This window comes from Polypterus senegalus, chromosome 7, assembly GCF_016835505.1.
Source record: "Polypterus senegalus isolate Bchr_013 chromosome 7, ASM1683550v1, whole genome shotgun sequence".
In the NCBI taxonomy this organism is placed as follows: Eukaryota; Metazoa; Chordata; class Cladistia; order Polypteriformes; family Polypteridae; genus Polypterus; species Polypterus senegalus.
In genome coordinates this window covers 189,690,431-189,716,139 of record NC_053160.1, presented here as the reverse complement: position 1 = coordinate 189,716,139, position 25,709 = coordinate 189,690,431, and the positions used below count along the sequence as shown (strand labels likewise).

The following is a 25,709-nucleotide window of genomic DNA, read 5'->3' as shown; positions in this document are numbered from 1 at the left end:
GGCTGTTTTTGAACAATTATAATCACAGTTCTCACAATCACGGACTGAAACTTTTCCAACTTTGAATGCAAACCTCTTCCAGGCAGGTCTTTGGTGTGTTTTTCTAATTTGATTTTTTTTCAACACGTGTTAATGCAGTGCTATAGCATCATCGCTGTGGAATATTTTCATGTGGATTTTTTTTTTCTTATTATACTAATCTCTTGCATAACCAGACGCATAGAAGCCTTACGTCCTATATTAAAGTGTATTTTTATAGCTAAACTATAGACCACGGTGTTAACTGTTCATTTTTTAATAACAAAATTAAATCCTGTAGGCTTATTGTTCGGTGACCCAAAAATACTCAAATAAATAAAATTTCCTTGAAATACATGCTAATAAAATATGTACAAAAATATTTATCCGTAATTCATATAGCGTAAAAGAAAATGAAATGCTTTTCATAATTACAAGCTGTATATTTTTTTTTGGTTTTTGTAATGTGCCTATCTGAAATTATGGATATTAAAGTAGTTTTCACCATTTCTCTAACAAAACAAAAAAAACACTATACAGTTTGCACGCTGGCTCAATTATAGTAATACCTCGTGTAAAGGATCACTGCCACTAAATTACCATAAAGCCTATAAAAGCAGGGCCTGAAAAAAAATCGTTTTTTGTGATCAGCCAATTTACAGATCACCGATGAAGTCTTCTGTAGTAACAATAGGCCATTTAGATCGGTGGCCCATCGATTGGAGGAGCATCTCTAGTTTTTCTCACTATTTTGGTGTCTTGGGAATAAATTTGTTTAGTTGGTAGTCTGGTGTAGGTGCAGTGCGGAGTTCCAGCCGAAACTACTGATACTGTAAAAAATAAATAAATAAACAAAAAAGGTGGACCGTCCTGATTTTGAAATATTGGTATTGACTTGGTACTGAAGTATTAGTTCTTGTGACATCCCTAGTGATAAATCAATTTCAATGAATGCTTTATTCGTCATTACTTATATGTATATATAAGTGTATGTATATGTATGTATGTGTATATATATATATATATATATATAAAATACTTACATCTTTTAATTTATTAAAGTCTTTTTTGCACTTTGCATTTCATTATGCTTTTGTGATAATTAATAAAAACATTTGAGCAGCACGGTGGATTTTTGCGGCTATCTTCCAGCTCCAGAGTCCTGCCTTCACTTCCTGGTTTGTATGGGTTTTCTGTTGGTACTCTGATTTCCATCAAGAAGAAATTCAGCGTACTAAGGGATAAGTAGTAGGTGCATTTGCTTGGTTGGGAGCGAGCAAGTGAGTGAGTGAGTGTGCATGTGTGTGTGTGTGTGTGTGTGTGTGTATTTGCGTTTGCCTTTTTAATAACACACATTCTGTGTGTCTTTCATGTTTTTTTTTTCCATCTTTGCTCCCAGTGCTGTCAGGATGGTGCTGTGGTTGAATAAATTGTTTAGTAAGAATAAGCAGATAGATTTTGCCTTACAGCAGAAGTGCTTACTTTAAGTATTTATCCAGATTTTATTTTTTCTTTACAACTAAAACAGAGTTTGTTCCTTTTTTAAAGGGTAACCTTCAAAGGAGTGTTACTTCTCTGGCTCATGTATGTTATTGTCTCTACAGAATGGTTACACTCCACTCCATATTGCTGCTAAGAAAAACCAAATGGACATCGCCAGGACCCTCCTGGAATATGGAGCAGAAACAAACATTCTAACCAAGCAGGGTGTGACGCCACTGCACTTGGCATCCCAAGAAGGTCACCGAGACATGGTTTCACTGCTTTTGCAGAAAGGTGCCAACATCAACGTGACAACCAAGGTGAATAATGAAATGATTTTATGAATTACTGTACGTGGTGGGCCAATGATAAGTATAAAATTAATAATAATTAAATAAAGAGAATTTTCATAAAGTGAATGGTATTTTACAAAGACCTTGTTTGTTGTAAACAACAAATGGAAAACAATTATATGCAAGAATGTTCCATTTTAAAATGCAGTACAACTTGCATCCATGGAGTTCTTCATTTACCAATATGTGATCTGTCTTGTTTGGTTTTTATTTAAGTCTGATTGATTACTTGGGTGTCATGGTGGCATAGTGGTAGCACCCATGCCTGATTATTGTTTGTGTGAAGTGTCTATCTCCTCGCTGTGTCTGTGTGAGTCTTTATTCCTCGTTCCCCAATTTTAATTTGGCCCAGGGTGCACGAGTCTTCCCTGTGTTGGACAGGCACCTCAAAATTGTTACCTGCTTGATGTCACTGTAGGCTAGGATTTGATACCCTTTGCCTTGAATTAGATGAAGTGGCTTTAAGAATGTTATGTTATGATTGATTACTTGCTTTAAATGGAAAATTACATTGTCTCAATGTAATCTCTACAGAGTGGATTGACATCACTCCATCTGGCTGCTCAAGAAGACAAAGTTAATGTGGCAGAGATTTTGGCAAAAAATGACGCAAATCTTGACGCACAGACAAAGGTGTGTACTTCTTCTTTGAGCTGTTATTTTCAATTTGTCATTGTACTTGCCACTGAGAAGGTACTGAGCGGCCAAGAGTAAAATGGACAAAGTGATGAAACATCAAGCTTGACGTGTAATGACGGGGTCTAAACTGGAAAAGACCAAAGTACTAAACCAAACTGGTAGTCAAAAGAATTAAGACTTTATTTCTGAACCTAAACCACACCAAAATCACGCACTAGCTTATCGGGATGAATCCACAGTTTTGGACGTTGCCAAGCATGCAGCCTGGGCTTATAAATCCTTGCACTGTTGAGGTCGCTGGAAGCCACACCCCCAGAAACCACAACAGGACCATGAAAAGCAAAATGAAGACGTGGCCAAAGAAAAACTTACCAATAATACAATTCCACATTAATCTAGACACCAAATATTATAAAAATAATCATGCAGTGAGAACCTGTGATATTCAGAGCTGTAAGCGTTATGTTCTACACTGGAAAAGAAAAGGGTAATGGAGGTGACCAGGAGGAGAAACATCCAAACTCCCCAGAAATTACGTAACCAAGAGTCAGTCCTATGTTTGGTCAGTACCAGGAAATCGTCGTTTTTAAACACACAGTCTAAAGTCAGTAATCCAGGAGATCTGAAGAGCACTAAATAAACACACACAACAGTTTCTCTGTGCTTTACCATGGCAAGGTTGAATTACTTTCTTAAACTAAAATAATAAAGCATGATCATGCTCAATCGGTGAGTTGCATTCCCTCAGTTTCTTAAATTGTTTTTGGTCCTTGAAGACCTCAGCAGTATAGAACTTTTTTTAGGCATTCCCCTTTATACATTTCTGTGCATGACTTTTATTTTTCACATGTGAAGATGGACTGTTGTGATGGCAGTGCAATAGACTGTGACACCTGTGTCACTCTGCATCACATTTTTTCTGGCTCTACAATTGTGGCCTGTAGCACGTCACTTGTGCCATCTAGTGCTCATATGGGAAACTGCAGCAGTGCACTGCAGCATAGTTTTGTCGTCGTCTTCTTCTTTCAGCTGCTCCCGTTAGGAGTCACCACAGCGGATCATCTTCTTCCATATCATTCTATCCTTGTCATCTTGTTCTGTTACACCCGTCACCTGAATGTCCTCTCTCACCACATCAATAAACTTTCTCTTAGGCCTTCCTCTTTTTCTCTTCCCTGGCAGCTCTATCCTTAGCATCCTTCTCCCAATATACCCAGCATCTCTCCTCTGTACATGTCCAAACCAATGCAATCTTGCCTCCATCCAACTTGAGCCGACCCTCTAATGCCCTCATTTCTAATCCTATCCATCCTTGTCTTACCCAATGCATATCTTAGCATCTTTAACTCTGCCACCTCCAGCTCTGTCTCCTGTGCCAACGTCTCCAGCCCATATAACATAGCTGGCCTCACTACCATCCTGTAGACCTTCCCTTTCACTCTTACTGATATCCGTCTGTCACAAATCACTCCTGACACTCTTCTCCACCCTGCCTGGACTCTCTTCTTCACTTCTCTTCCACAATCCCCATTACTCTGTACTGTTGATCCCAAGTATTTAAACTCCTCCATCTTCGCCAACTCTACTCCCCTCATCCTCACCACTCCACTGACCTCCCTCTCATAAACACACATGTATTCTGTCGTGGTGTTCCTACTGACCTTCATTCCTCTCCTCTCAGATCTCCACCTCTCCAGGGTCTCCTCACCCTGCTCCCTACTATCGCTACAGATCACAATGTCATCAGCAAACATCACAGTCCACAGGGACTCCTGTCTAATCTCGTCTGTCAGCCTGTCCGTCACCATTACAAATAAGAATGGACTCAGAGCCAGTCCCTGATGTAATCTCACCTCCGTCACTCCTACCGCAGACCTCACCATTGTCGCACTTTCCTTGTACTTATCCTGTACAACTCCTACGTACTTCTCTGCCACTCCCGACTTCCTCATGTGGCTTAATTCTGACATTGCTCGATATTAAAACTTTTCAGCCTCTGAAGTTATTAGTCTTGGACATTGAGGCTCCTTTATTGTTTTTGAAAGGTTATTACTGTCAGTAGAGTAGAGTAAACGCTCAAAGTTTTAATATCCTTTGGGTACTGGAAACTGTCAACTTAGGAACTGGATTCCCTGCTTAACAAAATATTTTTATAGCAGCTATTTTGTAGAAATTGTGCATTAAGCCAATAAACAGAAATCACTCTTGTTGGGTGTTTTCTTTCTTTTTTTTTTTAACCGTTTCTGGGTCTCATGAAAATATTATTTTAATTTTTTTTGTGGTATGTCCAGCATAACTGAAGAGTTGTGCAAGCAGGAAGAGGAGTACATTGGAACTTCTCAGTTCAGTTTGCTCTTATAAAGCATAGTCCACTGTATAACGCCAATCACTATTTGCTAATTACAAACACATTATAGTTAAAAAATCAAAAGACATGACTCAGAAACATCAAATGAAATGTTTAAACAAACCATGCCATGCAAATATGTCAGCAGACATAAACATATCTACTGTTGTTTTCATGTTATTAACAGTAATTTGTTTCTTAAAGTGTCAACAGTTCTAGTTACAGATTCTAAGTGTCCCAGGTGAATTATCTTCAAAAGCCCACTGTGGCTACTCAGCAGTGCATCATGGCACCACAGCAAAAAGTGACGATTATAGGAGAATAATGGGATTGTTTGACAACTGTTGGCAAAGACACATCCATTCCAAGGAACTTCTAGTGTCACTTAAAGCTGATGAGGAAAAAAAAAAGAATCGGATGCACTATAGACGAGTGTTTCTCAACCATCCTGGTGCTGTGGCCCACTTATTCTCACGTATGCGTCCTCACAACTCACCATTGCTGAATTGAGCACAGTCATCAGAGCAGGGATGATCGAGCGCAATCATCTGAGCGGCGACCTACCATAACCCACTACTATTACAAACAATAGCAACTCATGACCCAGTGCTTGCTCAGTACAACTGTTCAAAATGAAGGGGAACTGCATTAAAAGACTGACAACAGTAAGCTCTTCTTTACTCAAAGAGTTGTGGGAATCTGGAGCAAACTACCGAGACATGCAGTTGAAATCGAAAGCCTGACACCTTTTCAGACGGATGTGGGTGAGCCCTTGGGTCTGCTTCTCTATTAGCTAATCAAACGAGCGGCAAATGGATAGAATAGACCCCTGTCGTTTGACAAATTTCTTACGGTATGTTCTGAACAACAATAAACAGGGATAGGATTGTTGATTTCAGATGAAATAACAGGAAAAAGGCGCCGATGCTAGTGATGACCCTTCTTTGGCTGCACTCTCGATGACTGTTCAAACAGGTGGCCTACGAACACTTTGAAATCAAGACAGTTCCGGTTTGAGAAAACCCCCACATACTGTGTGATGTAATGTTCGACTTGTTTTGATGTCTCATTACATATGACGTCGGCCCTCTTAACCCACAAAACCCTCATTTTTAGGCCATTTTTGAACATTTTATGCAGGAAAACGACACCCTTATGATGAAGAATAAACCGATAGGTGTCTGCAGCAAAAATGATAAGAAAGACTTGATGTTGTGCAGGCCACATCAGTCGAACCCACGTTACTGTTTTCATTACTAATTACATTAATAAATACATTTCTGCTTAAATTGGGACGTATGGTCAGAAAACTGTATGCCTTCCATTTGCAAACACCTTCTTGCTGAGCTTATTTTACTGAAACATCAAGAGTTATAGTGGAGCGTTAGGAATGTTCCATTAACATGTGAGCGTATAGCCGGGAAAACAGAACCTTCAATTGCCTCTGTCAAGCTAATAGCTAAGCAAATACTTAATGAATTTAATATTGTGTTGAATTTTGCTACAATCTATTTGAATTTATAAAATATCAACTGCAAAGCTTCTCATTTTTAATAGGTTTGCAGCTGCTTTCTGTAATTCTGGAGCTCCTTGTGTCTTTTCTCACTAGACAGTGTCTGTCATATTCCAAGTTAATAAAAATTCAAAAAAGCTGTGGTTTCAATGGCTGATGCTTCTGTAGCGTGCTGTTCTTGCATGGCCCTCTGTAAACCTGTCCTTGAAGGCCATGATATATTAGCAATTCTAATGTTACCACTCGATTTCTTGCAGCTGGGCTACACTCCTCTCATTGTAGCTTGTCACTATGGGAACATCAAGATGGTGAACTACCTTCTTCAGCAGGGCGCCAACGTCGGTGCTAAAACAAAGGTAGGCCATTTCCCCATGTGCACGTAGTGGCTCCTCTTTAAGGTAAAGCGTTCGAGCCAGTTGAATCTCTGCTTTATTCTTTCATGTTTGTCACTGCAATTGTGGTCCAGCTGTGAATTATTGTGCTGTGTTTGGTGTCGTTTTCCCTTCTGTATCATTTTTCAGAATTTGCTAGACTTAGTCTTTTTTTCAATTATCTGTAAATCTCTGAATGGTCTCAGTATCAGTATGTGTGTGCTAGTACTAGTAAGAGTGGGCATGTCATGTGTACAAAACAGAATGTATACTTGGCCAATATGCAACACATCGCCACTCTCTAGAGCCATGATGAACAAGAATGTTCTAAATTACTGTGCTTCATTTTGATTAATAGGAAAAGAAAAAGATCAGCTTACCTGATGTTCTCCTATCTCTTGCTTCAAAGCTCTACTTACATAAAACTTGACACTTATTTACATCAGGCAGCAGAAGTAAACAGCAGGTTAGGAAAGGTATGAGGAAAACAAACCTGGCAGTCCTGTTCCAGACTATAAACCTGGACTGTGACATGTGTGCATTCTCAGACCCACATAATCCAGTTTAGGGTCACTGAGGACTGGGATCTATGCTGGCAATAATGGGTGCAAGGCAGAAAACAACTTGGAACAAGGCCCACTCACATTCAGGCACAAACTCCGACACTGAGGTAATTTGGAATCACACGATTAACCTAACTTTCATTTCTTTGAGGATGTGGGAGTGTAAATAGAATACCCAACACCTCCGAGTGTGTCCTGCAGATAGGTGAACTGCTGTTTCCTCCAGGGTGAGTTCCTTTTGACTTCACTCATCCTTGTCATGTTTTGGCCCAGCAGTTTTGACTTCCCTGAGGTGTCTGTCCTCTTTCAGGACACTTTTCTGCTTTTCAGAGACGCTTTGCATGCCTACTAGATTCCTACATGTCTGCTGTGAGACTGTCCTCTATATGCGCTCCATACCCTTTTCAAGATCGGACCCCGAACTCTGGGAGGGTCACTCCATGACAGCTCCCTTACACTACTAGTAAACTCCAGCTAGTTGTTACAAACAAAATAAGAGAAAATAAATGGCAACACCACGGGGTAGAGACGTATACCAACAGGACAAGTGGCTTAAAAAACAATAAGCATTTGTGAGAGATTTGTGTTACTCTATAAAAATATTTGAGCTTTCCTAAAATGTTTTCAGTACTATAGGAAAAGCATTTTAATATATTCCAAATTTAAAAAGAGACTTAACAAAATGTACAGTTCATTTAGAGAAAGCATCTTGAGGTTTTATTGTGCGAGTCTAATGGAGAAAAACAATGTGTTCTGCTGCAGAGACACTGACAGTCACCATTAGAATGTCCCTCTTATCAGCTGTCATGTTTAAGGTTTCACTTACAGAGTTGATTTAAATTCTAAGGACGCTCCTTTGGTAACTGGCGGCCTTATAAAGTGTCACATCATACTTTTCCCTGCTTTACATAAACCTGTGAGAAAATGGAAGTAAGTGAATCTAAAAATAACCAGTCCATATAAATGTCATGTCATGTTGGATTAATGGTTGTCATCCTTTGTGCATTTTTTTTTAGAATGGTTATACTCCCTTGCACCAAGCAGCACAACAAGGTCACACTCACATAATCAACGTCCTGCTGCAAAATGGAGCCAAGCCCAATGCTGTCACAATGGTAAGTTTGCTTCTGCTCTCTGTTTATTACTACTGCATATTACTGGCTGGAGTCGCTGCGGTGCTAGCTGGGAGAGCATCTTGTACGTGCATATTCAGAGCTCATATTGTGCTATAACTGCATCACATTCAAGATGCTCACACTATTCTAATTTCTTTATTCCCATATGATTCATTTAAAGGTTTTACCTTATATACAATCATGTGTATACTGAAGCGCACCCCCTATAGTGGTCTAACAATGGATTCACAACCACCCAAGGGGGGCAGCCCACAGGATTACAGCTGTTGTAAAAGGGTTCCCAGCCTAGGGTCCTGCAAAGGTTCTACAGGGGGCGCTTACTCCGTAGTCTGAATATGCACCCCAATCCCAGTGCAGTGACAAGGACACTTTGCTGTAAATATAGTGCCATCCTTCAGATGAGACTTAAAACCGTGAGCCTGAATCTCTGTGATCATGTAATATTTCTCTGGGAATCTTGCAAAAATGAGTAGAGTGTATCCCGATGTCCTGGCTAAATTGCCCTTCATGGCCTAGTCATTCTGTTCCTCTAATCATCTCCCGTCTCTAATTGGCTGTCTCTCTCTCTCTCTCTCACGCCCCCACCATGTAGTAGCTAATGTGTGGTGAGCATACTGGCGCACAATAATGGCTGCCATCACATCATCCAGGTTGGTGCTACACATTGGTGATGGCTGGAGTGGTCCCCCACTCACTTTAGAGTAGAGAGAAAAGTGCAATATAAATGTAAAGAATTCGTATGAAAATGGAACCCCGTATAGGACATTATTGGGAGATGTTCCTGAAATGTTCATAATTGTACAGAGTTTAGTTTTGCAACCCATCCTGTGACTATAAAACATGCAAATGCACATTGGACATGAAATATTACAAATAAAAAGATACTAACTTTATAACTATTCAACATTTTGGTAACTCACTGGTTAGCTCTGCAGCTCCCCAACAAATGGACTCTCTTTAGAGTCCTGGCTGAGGCGCCCTCTGTGTGTAGTTTGTGTGTTCCCAGTACTACTAAGGAATCTAGTGAGCTGGAGACCCAAAATCCTACCAGTACGAATGTCTGCTTGTGCTGTTACAGGGCACTGTTTGCAAGTCTTATGCCCAGCACTACTGGTATAGCCTTTGGTTTCCTTCAATACATTCAGATAGTGAATGGGTGGATGGCCCAAGTTACGGTATGGACTGGTGCCCCGATAGGACTGGTCTGTCACAGCCACAGCTCCTCATCACCCTGAAGAGGATACAGTTGACATGCATGTGTGGATGACCTTTCTGTTTCAGTGGTCTTAGACTCCACTTCTAGAACACCATAATATATGCTGGTTTTTGATCCAGTCAAGATTATTAAGTAGGCTTTACTTTTTTCAAGGTTTTTGAGCTTAATCTGCATGACAGTCAGGGGAACTTTATCTGGGGAGCTATTTTCTTTCTTTTTTCTCCCCACACCTGGTTTAATTTTAGTTATGAAATTATTAATATACAAGGGGGGTGGGGTGGTGACCCAAAAATTTCTGGGATCGGTCAATAGCATGGGGGTAGAGTGTAGTTATCAAGTACTGCTAGGTATCGTAGGCCAACAATCTCATTAATCAGTCCACCGAGTGGCATCGTGCCGAGTGCGTATTTCTGACGTTTGTTCTACAATTGTACAGGTGACTTTTGAGATTTTGTTTTCTCAAAATTATCATGAGAGGTTTTCAAGAGGCGATCAGGATTGCATGTTTCAACAGTGTCTGAGTCATTCATAAAGAGTTGGCTCTCCATGGACAGGCTGTTAATCAGTAACATTACATTCCCCTGCTGAGGCATCAATGGGAAAGCCAGTCAGTCAGTAATTTTCCAACCCTCTGTATCCTAACACAGGGTCATGGGGGTCCTCTGGAGCCATTCCCAGCCAGCACAGGGTGCACACCAAGCACAGAATAGGGACAATTTAGGATCAGGAAAAAATGTCCAGAGAAGTGTAACTGGCAAACCTTTGGAGCCATGACAGCACACCTGCACCTACCATGTGGTTAGCTGAAGAGTTTTTGAGCAAAGATAATTGGATTGTTGCTTTATAAAACACACACCTCTCTCACCCCCCAAGTATTTGCCAGATCTCACTTCCTATGATTTCCTTTTGTTCCCAGTATTAACATTGAGACTGAAGGAAAGAAAGTTTGCTACCATGGAAGAAATTCAGGAAAAAACACAGTAGGCCCTAAGTGTGGTAAGAAAAGATCAGTGCAGGAATGGGAGAAGTTCATAGCATCTCAAGGAGAGGATTTTGAAGGTGACGAAAAGGGAACTGCTTGAGTTTCACAAAAAATAATTCTGAAAATCCCCCCATACCCCCCTCCATGTATACTGTGTTATCTTTGAATTATGAAAGGTTCATAATTCATGATTTCAGGTTTTTTGTTTACGTTACCACCCTTCAGTTTTTGGTTTCCCTCTTCATTCTTGGCCATATACTATAGCAGAGTCTTTTTAGTTATGTATTAAGTTTATTTGACACATTTCCTTTTTCTTTTCAATGACCTTCCTAATAGAGCTATTTGTTTGTTTCTCTTTTAATGTCATTGCTCTTATATCCAGCAGTAGCTGCTTTTTATGTGAACTCCTGATTAGCAGCAGTTAGTGGGATGCCCTGTCTCTGCTATTCCAGAATTTCTTGACTTTCAGTCATTTCTAATTATCTGTAGTGTATTAACTTGCTATGACAAACTTACATGAAAAATGGGGAGTCACATTAGGCAATCATTTTCTAAACTGATTTGTCCTGAACAGGTTCATGGGGGGTGCTGGAGCCCATCCCAGCCAGCATAGGGCGTAAGGCAGGAACAAACTCCGGACAGGGCACCAGTCCATCACAGGGCAAATGTGCACACACACACACACACGCAAACACGTCCTCACACTATTGACAATTTTAGCATTGCTAATCCACCTGATCTGCATGTCCTTGGACTTGTGGAAGGAAACCAGAGCATCCAGTAGAAACCCACACAGGGAGGGCCTGGGATGCAAACACTGGTCTCTGTACTGTGAGGCAGCAGCTCTACCACTGCCCAACATGCTGCCCTAATTATAAAGTATGGCTGGAAAAAAAGAGTTTAATCGGTGGTCCTACTGGAGTGTGTTTGTCACACCTTGAGGTCGCCATGGGAGGACTGGGTGGAGATTCTCCCATTACAAGCTAAATTCATTATATTTAGAAACTAAAACTCTTACTAGCATTTTAACCCTTTAGTGTTTAACATTTAACATGAATAATACGCCTTTGCTCTTAATTGGATCGAACTAATGAGCTCCTCTTATAAAACGGAAGCCTTTTGTTTCTTTGTGAAGGACAATGAGAATCCCCTCTGTCATTGGTCTGTTTGCGAATGCGGAGTTGATGATTTAAAAGAAATGGGGACTTTATCTGTGTTTTGCTTTAAGCAACTACAAAATAGAAGCGTCTCTCCGGCCAGGAGCTCCTCTGGATGTTATGTCAGTGAGAAGGCAGCTAAAGCAGTACGGCTCACTAATTTAACGCAGCCTACCTCCGCCCCTTCTCTCACTCTCTCTTTTTCGTTACAGAATGGCAATACTGCTCTTGCAATCGCCAAGCGCCTGGGTTACATCTCAGTGGTCGATACTCTCAAGGTTGTAACTGAGGAGGTCACCACTACCACAACGGTGAGTACCACACCTGCCTTGCTCTTCTTTGGCTGGGTCCTCTTTTATAGCATTGTTTGAAAAGTGTGTCTGTGGGTTCACAATCAGTAGAAAGCAGAAAAGGCACTGTAGTGCTCAAAGGTGTTCATGTGTGCATGCTTCGTAAATGGGACTTGTAGGAGAATAAGATAAAGGTTAATTCTAGAGGACAAAGGAGCACATTTCCAAACTGACCCACCCTTCCACTTACCATGTTAGATGCTGTCACAGCTTAAGCAATTTCTGAAGACTGAGCTGGAGATAACAAAAACTGAGCCTATGGTCTTACGGTCCTTACTGTGCCGCAGTGAACACACTTCTCCGCATGGAAATCTGAGACGGTGGTTAAAATATGTGAAAACTGCTATGAGCAAAGAGCTGAAAAAAAATAAAAGGAGCCATGCATTTGGAATACTCCTCTGTTCTGACTCGATGAGTGTTTATAAATAGATTGGGCATGAATTAGTAATAATGTGAGTGAACGTGATGTACTCAGAGCACCAGCTAACAAGTCCCTAAAGCCGCCATATGAAATATTAGCAGCTGCACGTTTCTCTTTCTGTACAATTTCAGAAGTATGTAGTGAAAAAGTAGCACCATATTAGTTCTTTTTAGTTAAACTTACTGCATCTTTGCAATGTGTAGTAGTTTCATGAAGGTGCTGTAATTTAGGGGTCTGCACTGAGAGGTGAGATTATTCAGCTGCACGGGAGGTCTTTATTTAAATCAGTGGTCTCAGACTCCAGTCCTGGAGGATCGCAGTGGCTGCAGGTTTTCATTCTCGCCCTTTTCTTAATTAGTGACCTGTTTTTGCTGCTAATTAACTTCTTTCGCCCAACACATAAACATAGTGGTCCTTAAAAGACAAGGTCTCAAGTGGTGCCAATTGCCAGTCACTCCACAAGATTCTCTACTGAGGGATTTGCTGTCACCAGCACTGACCAACATGCAAGTGCTATCGTGACACACATAAAAGCGTAACTCTTTTGGTTTAATGCCATTTACTAACCAAACAATGTCTTGCTTTTTAACACAGTTGTTCTGATAGCCTTGATAAGCTCGGTGAATATGAAAGTAGCAATCAAACTTACACTTGGTACTCCTAGAATATAAAAAAGCAGTTCATTTTGACTTTGACTTTGCATGTAGGTTTGATTTCCCACTTTTGACCCTTTTCTATCTAGATATCGGTCTACCTGGTTGCCGTCACAAACCTTCATCAGTGCAATGACATAACAGACGTAGTTCAAAATTAGCACCTTCAAAAATATCCTAAATCCCAAAAAAAAAAAAAAAAAAAGGTCCATTAAATATCTCTAAAACCTCCAAAATGCTAACTTCCATTATTTTTTAGAGGTGAAGGAAATGTCTGTGGTGGACTGAGGGCTAAAAATAACCAAAAGAGAGAGGGGAACCACCAACAAACACCCTTGCCTAAAAATAAAAAACGATGGATATATTTTAATTTAATTTATTAAATTAAATGAAGACGTTCACAGTTCAAAAATGTCCTAAGTTTTCAAAAAAGTCAAACAGTGAATCCCAAAGAACTCATTATGAAAAAGAAACTGTAGCAATAAGTCTCCTAAAATACAAAGTCGTTTTATTGTAGGAAAGTAATTTGGAACACAAAACTAGAAAAAAAAGAGGGACCACCAGGGGAGCCAAACGAAATAGATCATGGAAGAGCTAATGCCTCGGCAACCTGGCTGGGACCTGGCAAGCTCTTAAATTGACCTCTAGGAGCAGCCCAGTTAGGGGAACACCTGCTGTACTGGGAGGCCCCACCTCCCTGGGCTCAACATAAAAAGGAGAAAAACAAAGAATTTACAAAATAAATAATTGAACATAGTTTAAGGTCTATGTATGTTCATTGTTGTTGCATGTGCAGAGTACAATGAAATTCTTCCTTGCAAGTACTTAACAATGTTACTTGCCAAATACAGTTTCATTAACAAAATGAACAAAATCAAACAAAACAGCTTTCACTTTCCTTCAGCTCTGACTAGCCTCCCTGCTCCTTCTGTTGTTCTGATGCTGCCACGACCCTGCTTCACCAGTGGAATAGCATTATTCAGGTGATGAGTGGTGCCTGGTCTCCACCAGATGTGATGCTTATTATTGATGTTAAATAGTTCCATCTCGGATTGTGTTTCTCATAATCAGAGAGTCCTTTAAGTGCCTTTTTCATGTGTTGTCTGGCCAGTCTGCCATAAAGCCCAGATTAGTGGAGTGTTGCAGTGGTGATAGTCTTTCTAGAGGTTTCTCTCATCTTCACACAGGTTCTGTGTCAGAGTGACCATTGGGTTCTTCTCCCCTTTTTTTTTTTTAAACTAATGCCCTCCTCCACAAATTGCTCAGTTTAGTTGGGCGTCAAGCTAAAGGAAAAGGTATAGTTGTTCCAAAGTTATTCCACTGAAGAGTTATGGAGACCATTGTACCCTTGGGGACCTTTAGTGCTGCATACATTTTTTTGGGGCTTTCCAAGATCTGTGCCTTGGCACAATCCACATTCTATCAATTAATCAATCAACATTTATTTATATAGCACATATTCATACAAAAAAATGTAGCTCAAAGTGCTTTACAAAATGAATAGAAAAATAGAAGACACAATAAAAAATAAACATAAGTCAACATTAATTAACATAGAATAAGAGTAAGGTCCGATGGCCAGGGTGGACAGAAAAAACAAAAAAAACTCCAAAGGCTGGAGAAAAAAATAAAATCTGTGGGGGTTCCAGACCAAGAGACCACCCAGTCCCCTCTGGGCATTCTACCTAACATAAATCAAACCGTCCTCTTTGTATTTAGCGTTTTCATCGAAGGACCTGATGGTGATGGTCACGTAGACTTCTGGCTTTCAGTCCATCAATGTTGGTGCATCATGATGCTTTGAGTAGGTGGTGGTGGCGCAGGCTGCCACCACAAAGAAACCGGAAAAAGAAACAATTCAATTCAATTCAGACAATTCCTTCAGCTTTATGATTTGTTTTTTGCTCAGCCGCAGGCCTTTCTGTAGACAGGTGTGTACCTTTCCTAATCATGGTCAATCAGTTGAACTGACCACAAGTTGTCTATAAAACAAGGTGGAGAACCATCTCGGTGATGATCAATATAATGGGATACACTATTATATTATATTATTATATTATTGGAGTCAAATTCCAAATGTCATAGCAAAGGGTCTGAATTCTTGTGTCAATGAGATGTTTCAGTTTTTAGTCTCTCTATTATAAAAAAAAAAATCTTGGAAGGAGACGAGACGTGACTTTCTCAAAGAGATGCTTTCACGTCCCACGAGGAGTCTTTGTGCCAAGAGATTTAACCAGGCCCGGGGCCGGAAATAAAAGACAAAGAGTAGATGACAAAGTAGAACGTTGTAAAGAATTCAAAAATGATGGTACGATACACATGCAGTGCAGGTTAGAGATAATGGAAGTAGGAAAATTCATAAGTCTCAAAAAAATGATGGTAAAGATCGCATTAGCGATAAGAAATGGAAATTATTACTCGGAGAAATAACGGAACAGCAAGAAGAGATCAAATATATTGTTCAAATGTAAACTTTAAGTCACAGACTTGTAGATTGTCTAATTTGTGTTGCCATCGGGGAAAAAAAAGTAGCGTTTCTTCCCAATAAAGAGGTGAATCTGCGAGAATTAAAAGATTTGTTGTTTGGTGAAAGTGAAATCCTGTGAGAGAAAATTTCATGCCCCTCAAGATGAGACTTTATGCAAAGAGATTTGGAAAAGTCCCGCCCATGTCTAAAACATTTACAACCACGCACACAGTTCATTCATTCATTCCTCATTTGTGTGAATGCTATTGTCAGACACAGTTCGTGTAGAGAGAAAGAAACGATATTCACTCACGGGCAGTTATACGTTGCGTTGTCACGATGGAGTTCCAAACACGGAATCAAAATTCAGTGCGATATTGACGAAAAGGTAACAGCGAAAGGAGATTGAATATATGGACATAGTTGATATAATAGAACTACAGTATGTCGATATTGTTTGGCTTTAAACTTTAAGTCGGAGACTTGTAGATCGTCTAATTCACGTTGCCATCAGGGTTCCCAATGAAGAGGTGTATCTGCGAGAATTAAGATTTGTTGTTTGGTGAAAGTGAAATCCACATATGCAAGTGACAGGGTTTGCTGGTGCGAAGAGCAGGCGCTTGACTTTGTGGTTTTACGAGCGAAGCGAGCAGGGGGGAAGCCCCCTAGTTTTAATATTTTTACGAATTCCTAAAATCTTGTTTTCTCTTTGTCATTTTGTGGTATTGAGTGTTTTTGGATGATTAAATGAATTTGAATGATTTTGACATAAGGCTGCAGGAAAACACGATATGTAATAAGTGCAGGGGTCTTAATACTTTCTTAAGACACTGTAATTAAAATGTTGAAATGTGAACAAGGTGGTCCCGTCAAGCAGGAATCATCTGAAAATGTTAAGAAGCTACTCTTCTAGGCCCCATTATAGTGGGTGAGTGGTACTAATTTTCACTAGAAATACAGGAGGACATCAGGTCTTAAAAATGGCCAGCAGATTTGATATAAAAGTTACACAAATAATGTTAGTAATTCATTCTGCTTCTAAGCTGTCGTTTTCTTTTCTATTCTAGACAGTGACTGAGAAACATAAGCTGAATGTTCCTGAGACAATGACTGAGGTGCTTGATGTTTCTGATGAGGAAGGTAAGCTGCCTGCCAAATACCTGGGAAGGAGCGCCAGCTCTGTTGTTGTTTTACCCTACTTACTAACAGATTTTGCTTTTCCGTAATGTTAGTGTAAATAATGGCTACACTGGGTTTCACAGATTATGTTTTCTGAAGTTTCTCAATTTATGTCTCTTGAATTCTTGACCTACAGTAGTTTGGGCAGCCCACATTTTCAAATGCTACAAATCTGACAATTTTATTAATTTAAATTACAGGCTTTGTTCTTCACCATAGGAAGCAAATATGTTAGTTATGATATAAATGTCGTTTCTTTTTTAGCCATTCCAAGTTTTATAGCTACTATGTTGGAGCTGCTGCTGCCTGAAAGCTCTTGGACCCTGGTTTAGTTTCTGGCTGTGGTGCCCTCTGTGTAGAATGTGTGCCAGTTCTCTCTGTTTTCTATGGAAACTCCACTTTCCTTTCATATGCCAGACTGTAGATGTGGTGCCAGCTTACTTGGCAACTACAGTAAGCAGATAGGGAATGAATTCACAGGTGTCTTGTGGAGGACTGGCTCCCTCTTTAGGCTGGTTAATACCTTGCAACTGTTGCCACTGGGTAAAGTATTGGCCGCCTTATAACCTTGTAATGGAAAGAACAGGATTAGTAAATATTTAGATAAAGCAATACTTGCAAAACAATTGTAGAATCTCAACTAGTTTATTCAGTTCATGGTCACCGGGAGCCACAGACTGTAGCAACAAGTAAGAGGTCAGGATCAGTGCCATAGGGCATATGTTATACATTCTTTTTTTTACTCGCAGTAGTTTTGTTAAGATAATGCTGATTTGATTCCTCAAAGCGAATCTAAAATTGTACTCCTCTTTCTTTTTTGTCTAATACAACATTCAAAAGATGGCTAAGTAGTTAGTGATGCTGCCTCTTGGCTACAGAGCCCCAGTGTTAATTCCTGGTCCTGCCATTCTCTGAAGTGTATGCCATTCTCATATTTAACCTTAAGGTTATGTGCTTCTTTGTCCAATATTCCAGTTTCCCCTTACATCCCAAAAATACAGTGGCACCTCTGGTCACAACTGTAATTCGTTTCAAAACTCTGGACGCGACCCGAACGTAATTTCCCCATAAGATTGTATGTAAATACAATTAATCCGTTCCAGACCGTACAAACTGTATGTAAATATGTATTTTTTAAGCACAAAAATAGTTCATTGTAATATAGAATACACAGTTTAATAGTAAATTAAATGTAAAAACATTGAATAACACTGAGAAACCCTTGAACAACAGAGAAAACTAACATTGTAAGAGTTTGCGCTAGACTCTTATGAACCGCTCGCTGTAAACACTTTTTTTTATGAGTTTTAAGCACACGGGGAAAAAAATTAAATGCCACTTCTCTTACGAAACTTTTCAAACCATCCTCTACTGGCTTTAAATTCCTCATCTTCGCCACTTGAAGAAGGATTTTTTTTCAGTAAATCGCCACGAATCTTTCTCGTATATGATCGCCTCGCTTACGCTATCCCCTTCAAGGTGCTTCTCGCTCCACCACACTAGCAGCAGTTTTTCCTCCTCTTCCAGCACTTGAGGCCTCTGCTTGGTTAACATTGTAGCTCTTTTTGCAACATCAGCTGCTTTGTTAGGCCCTGTATATGCAAACAAAAGAAAGTGGAAAACGGAGAATGGGAAATCATTGGCGCTTACGAACGCGCGTAGGAAAACTGGCATCCAGTGCTTTTGTTCGCCACCAGAGCGTGTGGTCGTGAACAGATGCAAAATTTTGGCCAACATTTTGGTCGTAACTCGATTTGTACGTGTTTGGAAACATTCGTGTCCAGAGGTTCTACTGTATGTTGTATACTAATTAATAAGGGTAAATTGTGCAAATTACGGACAATGAACGTTCTCTTTGTTATTTATAACACTGCATGACTTAAGACCCCTTTCCAGCTGTCAATCAATCAGTCACTGTCTCATGTGGCACCCGTCCCAAATAGAGCACCGTCACAAAGTAAAAGAGTGCAATACAAGGTAAGGCCTGCTGTCTAGTGAGCCATGAGTGTATCTCACTGTTGGAAAGCTGCCATTTATTGTTCCATCAGATCAGTTTAATCTTTTTGATCCCCTGCACTGATTAATTAATATTTATTTTTTAAATTTACATTTTAATACCCTTGAAAGCTTTCCTGATGGAGTGCAGAGTTGGTGTGTGTGTGTTGTGTAGGCCTGTCCGTCAAGTCATCAAATGTACATTGTGTATTATACAGCCCGTAGGCGATACGATGAAGAGCACTTTACAGATGGAGAGTCAATCGACTTGGAAGGTACAACAGTTATGCAGTTGCTGTGATTAAGAATTTTCATTGACTAAAACATCAAATCCTTTCTTTTTCCCTGTGACTAACCTAACGCATGGTTTTCTTCAGTGGAGGAATGCCCCTGTGTTCTTTAAATGAATGCTTAACCCGTTTTATACTGGGGATTTTTTAATAAAGCATTGAAAATCACAGGTTAAAATCCAACATGCCTTAAATGTGTACTTGAGGAGATTTGAAATTGACTTTTCAGCAACAGCATAATACTTTTTCTTCTACCAAAAGAAGTGCACTTCAATGATATGAAAGTGGTTTCAAAATAGTTAAGAGAGAACCTTAAGATTTTATTCCCGTGCTGGTGGCAATCCAATGTTCAGTTCCATTGCTCTTTTTGAGTGCAGATCAAGCTCCTTTAAGCCTTGCATGCTTGTAAGAAATGTACATAGGGGGCAGTTTGGTGGCATTTTCATGATCAGCTCTGTCTCTGACCAAAATAAATCCAAATTGTCACGTAAACAGTCATTCAGACGTTATAAGAAATAGAGTGTAAGAAAATTGACAAATTAGAAGAGACCACTCAGTCCATCAGGCTCATTTGTTTAGCTAATAGCTAAGCTGCCCCAATATGCTCTTTCATTATTTTCTTTTTTTATATTTCCTAATGCAGCCATTACTATCATAAATCACTTTAGCTTCTTATAGTAAACCATTATCTTCTATAGTATAGTGCCTTTTGTTTCAATTACTAGTATGTTTTTCGGAATTGCAGTTAGGAGACCAATCAGTCAAACAGTATTTTCCATTATATAGTGCATTTCTTGGTCAGCAGTGGTGGCAGAGTGGCTCCAAACAGTTTTTACTTTTTCAAGAAAATAGATTTTTGTTTGAACTGATGCAAGTTTTTGTGTCTGCCATATTTTTTAAAAGAGTATGCCCACTCTTTGAGACCCCCCATTGACGTTTTTATTTTTTTGACCCCAGGGCACATATCCTTCTTTTCAACTCTAAAGCAGTGATTGATTACACTATCATCAAGTAGTTTATGTCCTTTGACTCAAGAGTTGATCTTTCCATTCACGTCAGGCTTTGGAAATAACATTAGGTTGTATTGGCGTTACTATAAAATATGATAGGGAAAATGGTATGCAAAGTGACAATGGAATAAATCAATATATATACAATTTAGACTGACAGAATGAAAGCAAAAATAAAACAACCCCTTTAAGATCTGTAAGGAGTTACTGCGAGTCTGCACCGTCATTATTTATGAGTATATGCTGACTTCCTGTAGCACAGGCCCCGGCTGATAGATTGGAGCACATAGCTAGCAGATCATATGCCTGCTTGATATCGCTGCACACCACAGTAGCTGCCCATTCCATCTCCCCAAGGACTCAACAAACAGTGCCAACTCACCAGGCAGAGCTCAATACCAAACCTGGCCCCCGTGAATGGCAAAGCCACGTAGCACAGCTGTACGCACAGAAATAAAATGAAAAATACATGAAAACTGCAAAATGTAAGCAAGTAAATAGGCAAAGGTGATAAACTCACATACCTCGTACTTCAGCCAGTTTGTAACGTTTAAGTAAAGTTTGTAAAGGGGCCGAATGTGCCTTGAAAGCTTTCATATTGTAACCTGTTCAGTTAGCCAATAAAAGGGGTCATTTTGCTTGACTTCCCATTGCATCCGTAATGGCTAACGTGGTACAACACCCTACTACTGTCGTCAGTTAGATAAATTATTGAACATCCTTTATATACTTCCTTGCTTGGCAAAAGAATTTCCAGGTCTGCTGCTGAAGTGATTTTGTGTTAAAATGGAACACAATCACCACCCCATATCATACCTCATATAGGCAAAACATGGCACTGATACATCAGGTGTCCTCCGCCTCTAGAAGGTTCTCTCATGTCTTACTCACATCTGGATGGCTGAAGAACTGAGCATTTCATCACTTGATTGCTTTACAAAGGGTCGCAAAAGCCATTAATCAATATATAAGTGTGAAAGCCATAATAATAACTTTATGTAGCACCTTATCATACATTTATGTGCAACCCAAGGTGCTTTCCGCAGATTAATCAATAAAAACAAATGTAGCCGCCTTTGCATTAGGTGAAGTCAGGCACGGGTAAGACGTGTGTCAAAGAAATCTCTCAGTCCAAAAGTTCGTTTTAAAAATATTTAGTAAAAGTTAAAGGCAAATAATCCATACAAGAATAAAAAGAAAAATAGTTACACACAAAGAATAAAGGCAAATAAAAAAGGGAAAAATGTATCTTCTATAAACTTAGTTTTTCTTATGAAGCTTTGGTTACTCTTGTACTTAAAGGTTATTTATTTCTTCTTCTGTATGCTTTAAACATACGGTTCGAAACTTAGATCTTTTAATTTACGAGTTACTTCACACTCAAAAGACCCTTAGGCCGTTGGCACTTAGATATGCGCCAGACTCAGTGACATGCATAAGCACGAACACGAGCATAAAAAGGAATTCGTTCAAGGACACGGTTAAAAAACCGTATGCCTCTATACCTTACACAAGTCAAGGCAAAACACGTACTAAAGAACATTGTTTACTCAAAAACTGTTAAGAAATGACAGGAAAATACCAACTCAATTCTATTCACGGGGGTTATAGGAACCTCCCATATTTTATGCATTATCATCTAGTAAATATTCATACATTTTATAGAACTAGGAAAATGGCTCTTACAACAAAGACATCCCACATTTACTTGGATTATTACCATTAATTAATACTATGATAATTTATAATAGATGTAAGTATACTAAATGCAAAATCAGCCAAGTGTTATTAAGCAAAATGTAGCCACTTAAGGTTGTATCAGTATTAAAAAAATAGCTAAGATTCTCACCGCCTTTAACGTGATTTATTTTATTTTTTGGGTGGGGATCCCAGAAACACACCCAGCCTTGGCCTGACTCACACACACACAGACACACACAGAGACACAAAGCAAACAGTAATAATACAGAGATTGAAGACTGTATTAAACAATAGTAAACAAAATATAACAATACAAACTAAAATGATCCCACCCCAGTTCTCTTCCGGTGATACACAATAAAACACAATTTCAACAGTAACAAGCTAACAAAAAACTACACACAATGAAGTCCATAGAAAATGGCAACTGATGTAATGAAATGATGGAGACGGATGGTCCAGAGATCAGCTCACTGTAGGTGAATAAAAACATCAGCCCTACCAGTATTTCCTGACGGGATGATGACATGTGAATGAGATCAGGAGGGCTCCTTTCTTTGCAGGTCGACAATGAATCCCAGTACAGTCCTAATGCAGCAGGCGGACACCAGACAGTCCATACACCGAAACAGGAGATGATGCAGGACAAAACAAAAATCCACAGGTGTTGAACGGGAAGGCAAACAGACACGCAACTCAGACACAACACAGTAAAAAACTGTCTCCTCTGTATAAGTGGGCTCCTTATAAATCTTGCGCTGGCCTCCTTGTCCCCAGCATCCCGTGTACCCTCAGCAAATGACCAATCAGAGCCACTGCAGGGACTGCTGGGAGTTGAAGTTTTTATTCCCCAGTAGCGCTGCTACAAAAGTGCAAAACAGACCTTCACTGTTCTCAGAAAAAGTTTTTTTTAATTAAGATATTTATACGTTAAGGCAGATAATAGAACAACCACATCTAATTAATATATTTAAAAATAAATATATGCAGTATATATCTACATTTTACCTAGGCATATGTACATGCAACCCATTGAGTAGAAACCGTTTGCTGCTATTAAAGTTAATGAAAAGATATGAAAGCAAATAAAGCAGTCTATAGTGGTTACCGTTGATTTCAAATGTAGATGAAGTTCTTGATTTCTCAATGTGATTGTTTGAGCAGCTGACATGGAGGAGAGGAAAACACACCGGTAATGTGCTGTTGATGCAGGGATCTGCTAAACCAATCACTGATTAAGAAAAGGGTTAGAATGAAAACTTACAGCCACTGTGGCCCTCCAGGACCGGAGTTGGAAACCCTGTGCTAAACTAACACACAAATCATTCAAAAGCTCAGAATTTACATCAAAATTGAATCCTATTTATATGTCACACTGATATACACAACAAATAAAGCTGATAATAAATGTTTTGCCTAACTAGTAGGGACAGTAACAAATTTTTGACAGCACACAGACAATTATATGTTTTTGAAAATGGCAGATTCACCATTTTCAGAGAGACTGAAACATTTTAAAACCAATAACTAATCTACAGCATAATAAATAAAGCCAAATTAAATGTATGGCTCTATGAAAGCATATACTTACCATATACATCCAGGTGATTTTAGCTAATCTTGACACTTACGTCAGTAATTGTGTTTATGAGCAGCACTTTCTTCTTCTTCTTCAAGCCAGTAGAGGTTTTCCATGGGGACTCTTTGTCGTTACATTCTTCATCACTATAAACTGGTCTAAAAGAATACAGTATCTAAAATACACAAACATTCAAGGGTCTTTATAAGGTGTACACAGTAAGTTATCTTGTGGGGTTTGTTTGGTTTGATTCTCTGTTGATGTACTTTCTGTGTGACATTCGCATGTTCTCTCTGACTCGGACTTCCCAGTACAGCTCAAAAGGCCACTTCTCAGAGTGTGGCTGTGCCTGAGCATGAGGGTCACTCGTGGCTTACTGCTGTGCCGTGTACTTTTGGTTTTTGCCTTGCAACTGATGTGCCCGAGTAGGCCGAGGCTCACTGGGATCCTGCAATGAGCTAAGCAAGTACAAAAAAGAATAAAGGAATGATTATACAAAACTGTGATGACAGAGGGAGGTGAAATGAAGCATATCTGGTACTTCAGCTCACTGCAGAAGTGAATGTGTTTTAACAACAACAACAACAACATTTATTTATATAGCACATTTTCATACAAACAGTAGCTCAAAGTGCTTTACATATTAAAGAATAGAAAAATGAAAGACATAATTATAAAAAATAAATCAACATTAACATCGAATAAGAGTAAGGTTCAATGGCCAGGGGACAGAAAAACAAAAACTCCAGACGGCTGGAGAAAAATAAAATCTGTAGGGATTCCAGACCATGAGACCGCCAGCCCAGTCCCCTCTGGACATTCTACCTAATATAAATGAAACAGTCCTCTTTGGATTTAGGATTCTCACGGAAGGGCTTGATGATGATGATGGTCACGTAGACTTCTTCCTTTTAATCCGTCCATCATTGTAATTAGTACTTAGTAAAGTTTGTGTTTGTATCTACCTGTGCATCTACCACAGCACTCTGCGCCTGCAGTCTATGAAGGGCGCTGTATAAACTGAATTGAAAAGAAGACTGGCTCAGTTCACTTACTTTATAATTGTATTCTCAATGCATGGTGAATATCAGAAATGGAGGAATTGTACTTTTTTCCATTGTAAAGCCCTGAGGTCTTTGTGACATTTGTAGCATTTTTTAATGTTTTTACCAGGTGTGTCAAACTTGGATCATGGAGGTTGACGGTAGCTGCAGGTTTTCGTTTCGGTCGTTTTTTAACTTAGTACCCAGTTACTGCTGGTAATGCAACAGACTTCTTTTCCCTTCATTTTAATACAGGTGTTTTCACAACCCTTCATTGTTTCTTTTTTCATAACCAGCAGGCAAAAATAACAATAAAATGCAAAGCAAGCCAGCTGAGGACCTGCTAACTTGATCCCATTTGCTTCTACAGATCCTCCAGAAAGTCCTTCTTTTTTTTCTCATGTTGTTCTGTTGCTGCCTTGTGCTAAAATCATTTTAATAAGTTTTTTTTTAATCTCTTACACTCAAAATACAAATTCAACACACAATTTAAATATTACACTCAATCTGTTCAATTACCAACTAAAGGCATCGTTATTTACATGCGTCTTACTCATTTATTTTTTATGAAACATATGAATGATTACAGTATATAAATGAACAGTCCTCCCTGCATGGAGTTGGCATGTTCTCCCCGTGTCTGCGTGGGTTTCCTCCCACAGTCCAAAGACATGCAGGTTAGGTGCATTAGCGATTCTAAATTGTCCCTAGTGTGTGTGTGTGCCCTGCGGTGGGCTGACGCTCTGCCCGAGGTTTGTTTCCTCCCTTGCGCCCTGTGTTGGCTGGGATTGGCTCCAGCAGACCCCCGTGACCCTGCAGTTAGGATATAGCGGGTTGGATAATGGATGGATGGATGTTCATAATGCACAAATATAGGACAAGCGTGGCATAATGTAAACAGTGTAATTTGTCATCAACAGTCCCATAATATTAATGAAAGCAGTCAATAGAAAGTCTGTTTGAAATCAGCAGAATGTAAAAACCAGTGCAGTTCAAAGTGATGCCACACTTTCACACCATTCGGTAGCCCACCCCTCCAGGGATTTCCCTTTGAATGCGTCCCGAGCACAAGCTGAGTGTTGCACTTCTCGACTGCACATCTCATGAAGGTGCAGTGTTGGTGGTCTTCCCAGTCGTCTGTTTTCCTCTGGCAGTGACGCAGCCCAAACTGCAGTCACAAAATCTCACTTTGGTTTTGAAAATCTGTTTCTTTCTTTTGAACCCCTTCCTGCCTCTGCTCATTG

At 39.6% G+C, this 25,709-nt stretch overlaps 1 protein-coding gene across 22 annotated transcripts in view; it reads left to right on the top strand.

The window, feature by feature from the left end:
• The window catches only part of LOC120533089 (ankyrin-2-like), a 299,192-nt gene that overhangs the window by 165,406 nt on the left and 108,077 nt on the right, over window positions 1-25,709 (top strand). For 20 of the 22 annotated variants that reach the window (XM_039759758.1, XM_039759764.1, XM_039759759.1 and 17 more), the window contains 6 exons: window positions 1,623-1,820; window positions 2,388-2,486; window positions 6,610-6,708; window positions 8,303-8,401; window positions 11,990-12,088; window positions 16,736-16,808. In XM_039759758.1, the coding sequence (XP_039615692.1) occupies window positions 1,623-1,820; window positions 2,388-2,486; window positions 6,610-6,708; window positions 8,303-8,401; window positions 11,990-12,088; window positions 16,736-16,808 (667 nt within the window). Of the gene's footprint in view, window positions 1-1,622; window positions 1,821-2,387; window positions 2,487-6,609; window positions 6,709-8,302; window positions 8,402-11,989; window positions 12,089-16,735; window positions 16,809-19,060; window positions 19,118-25,709 lie in introns of all 22 variants that reach the window. The other 2 variants (XM_039759757.1, XM_039759780.1) reach the window with 1 other exon arrangement.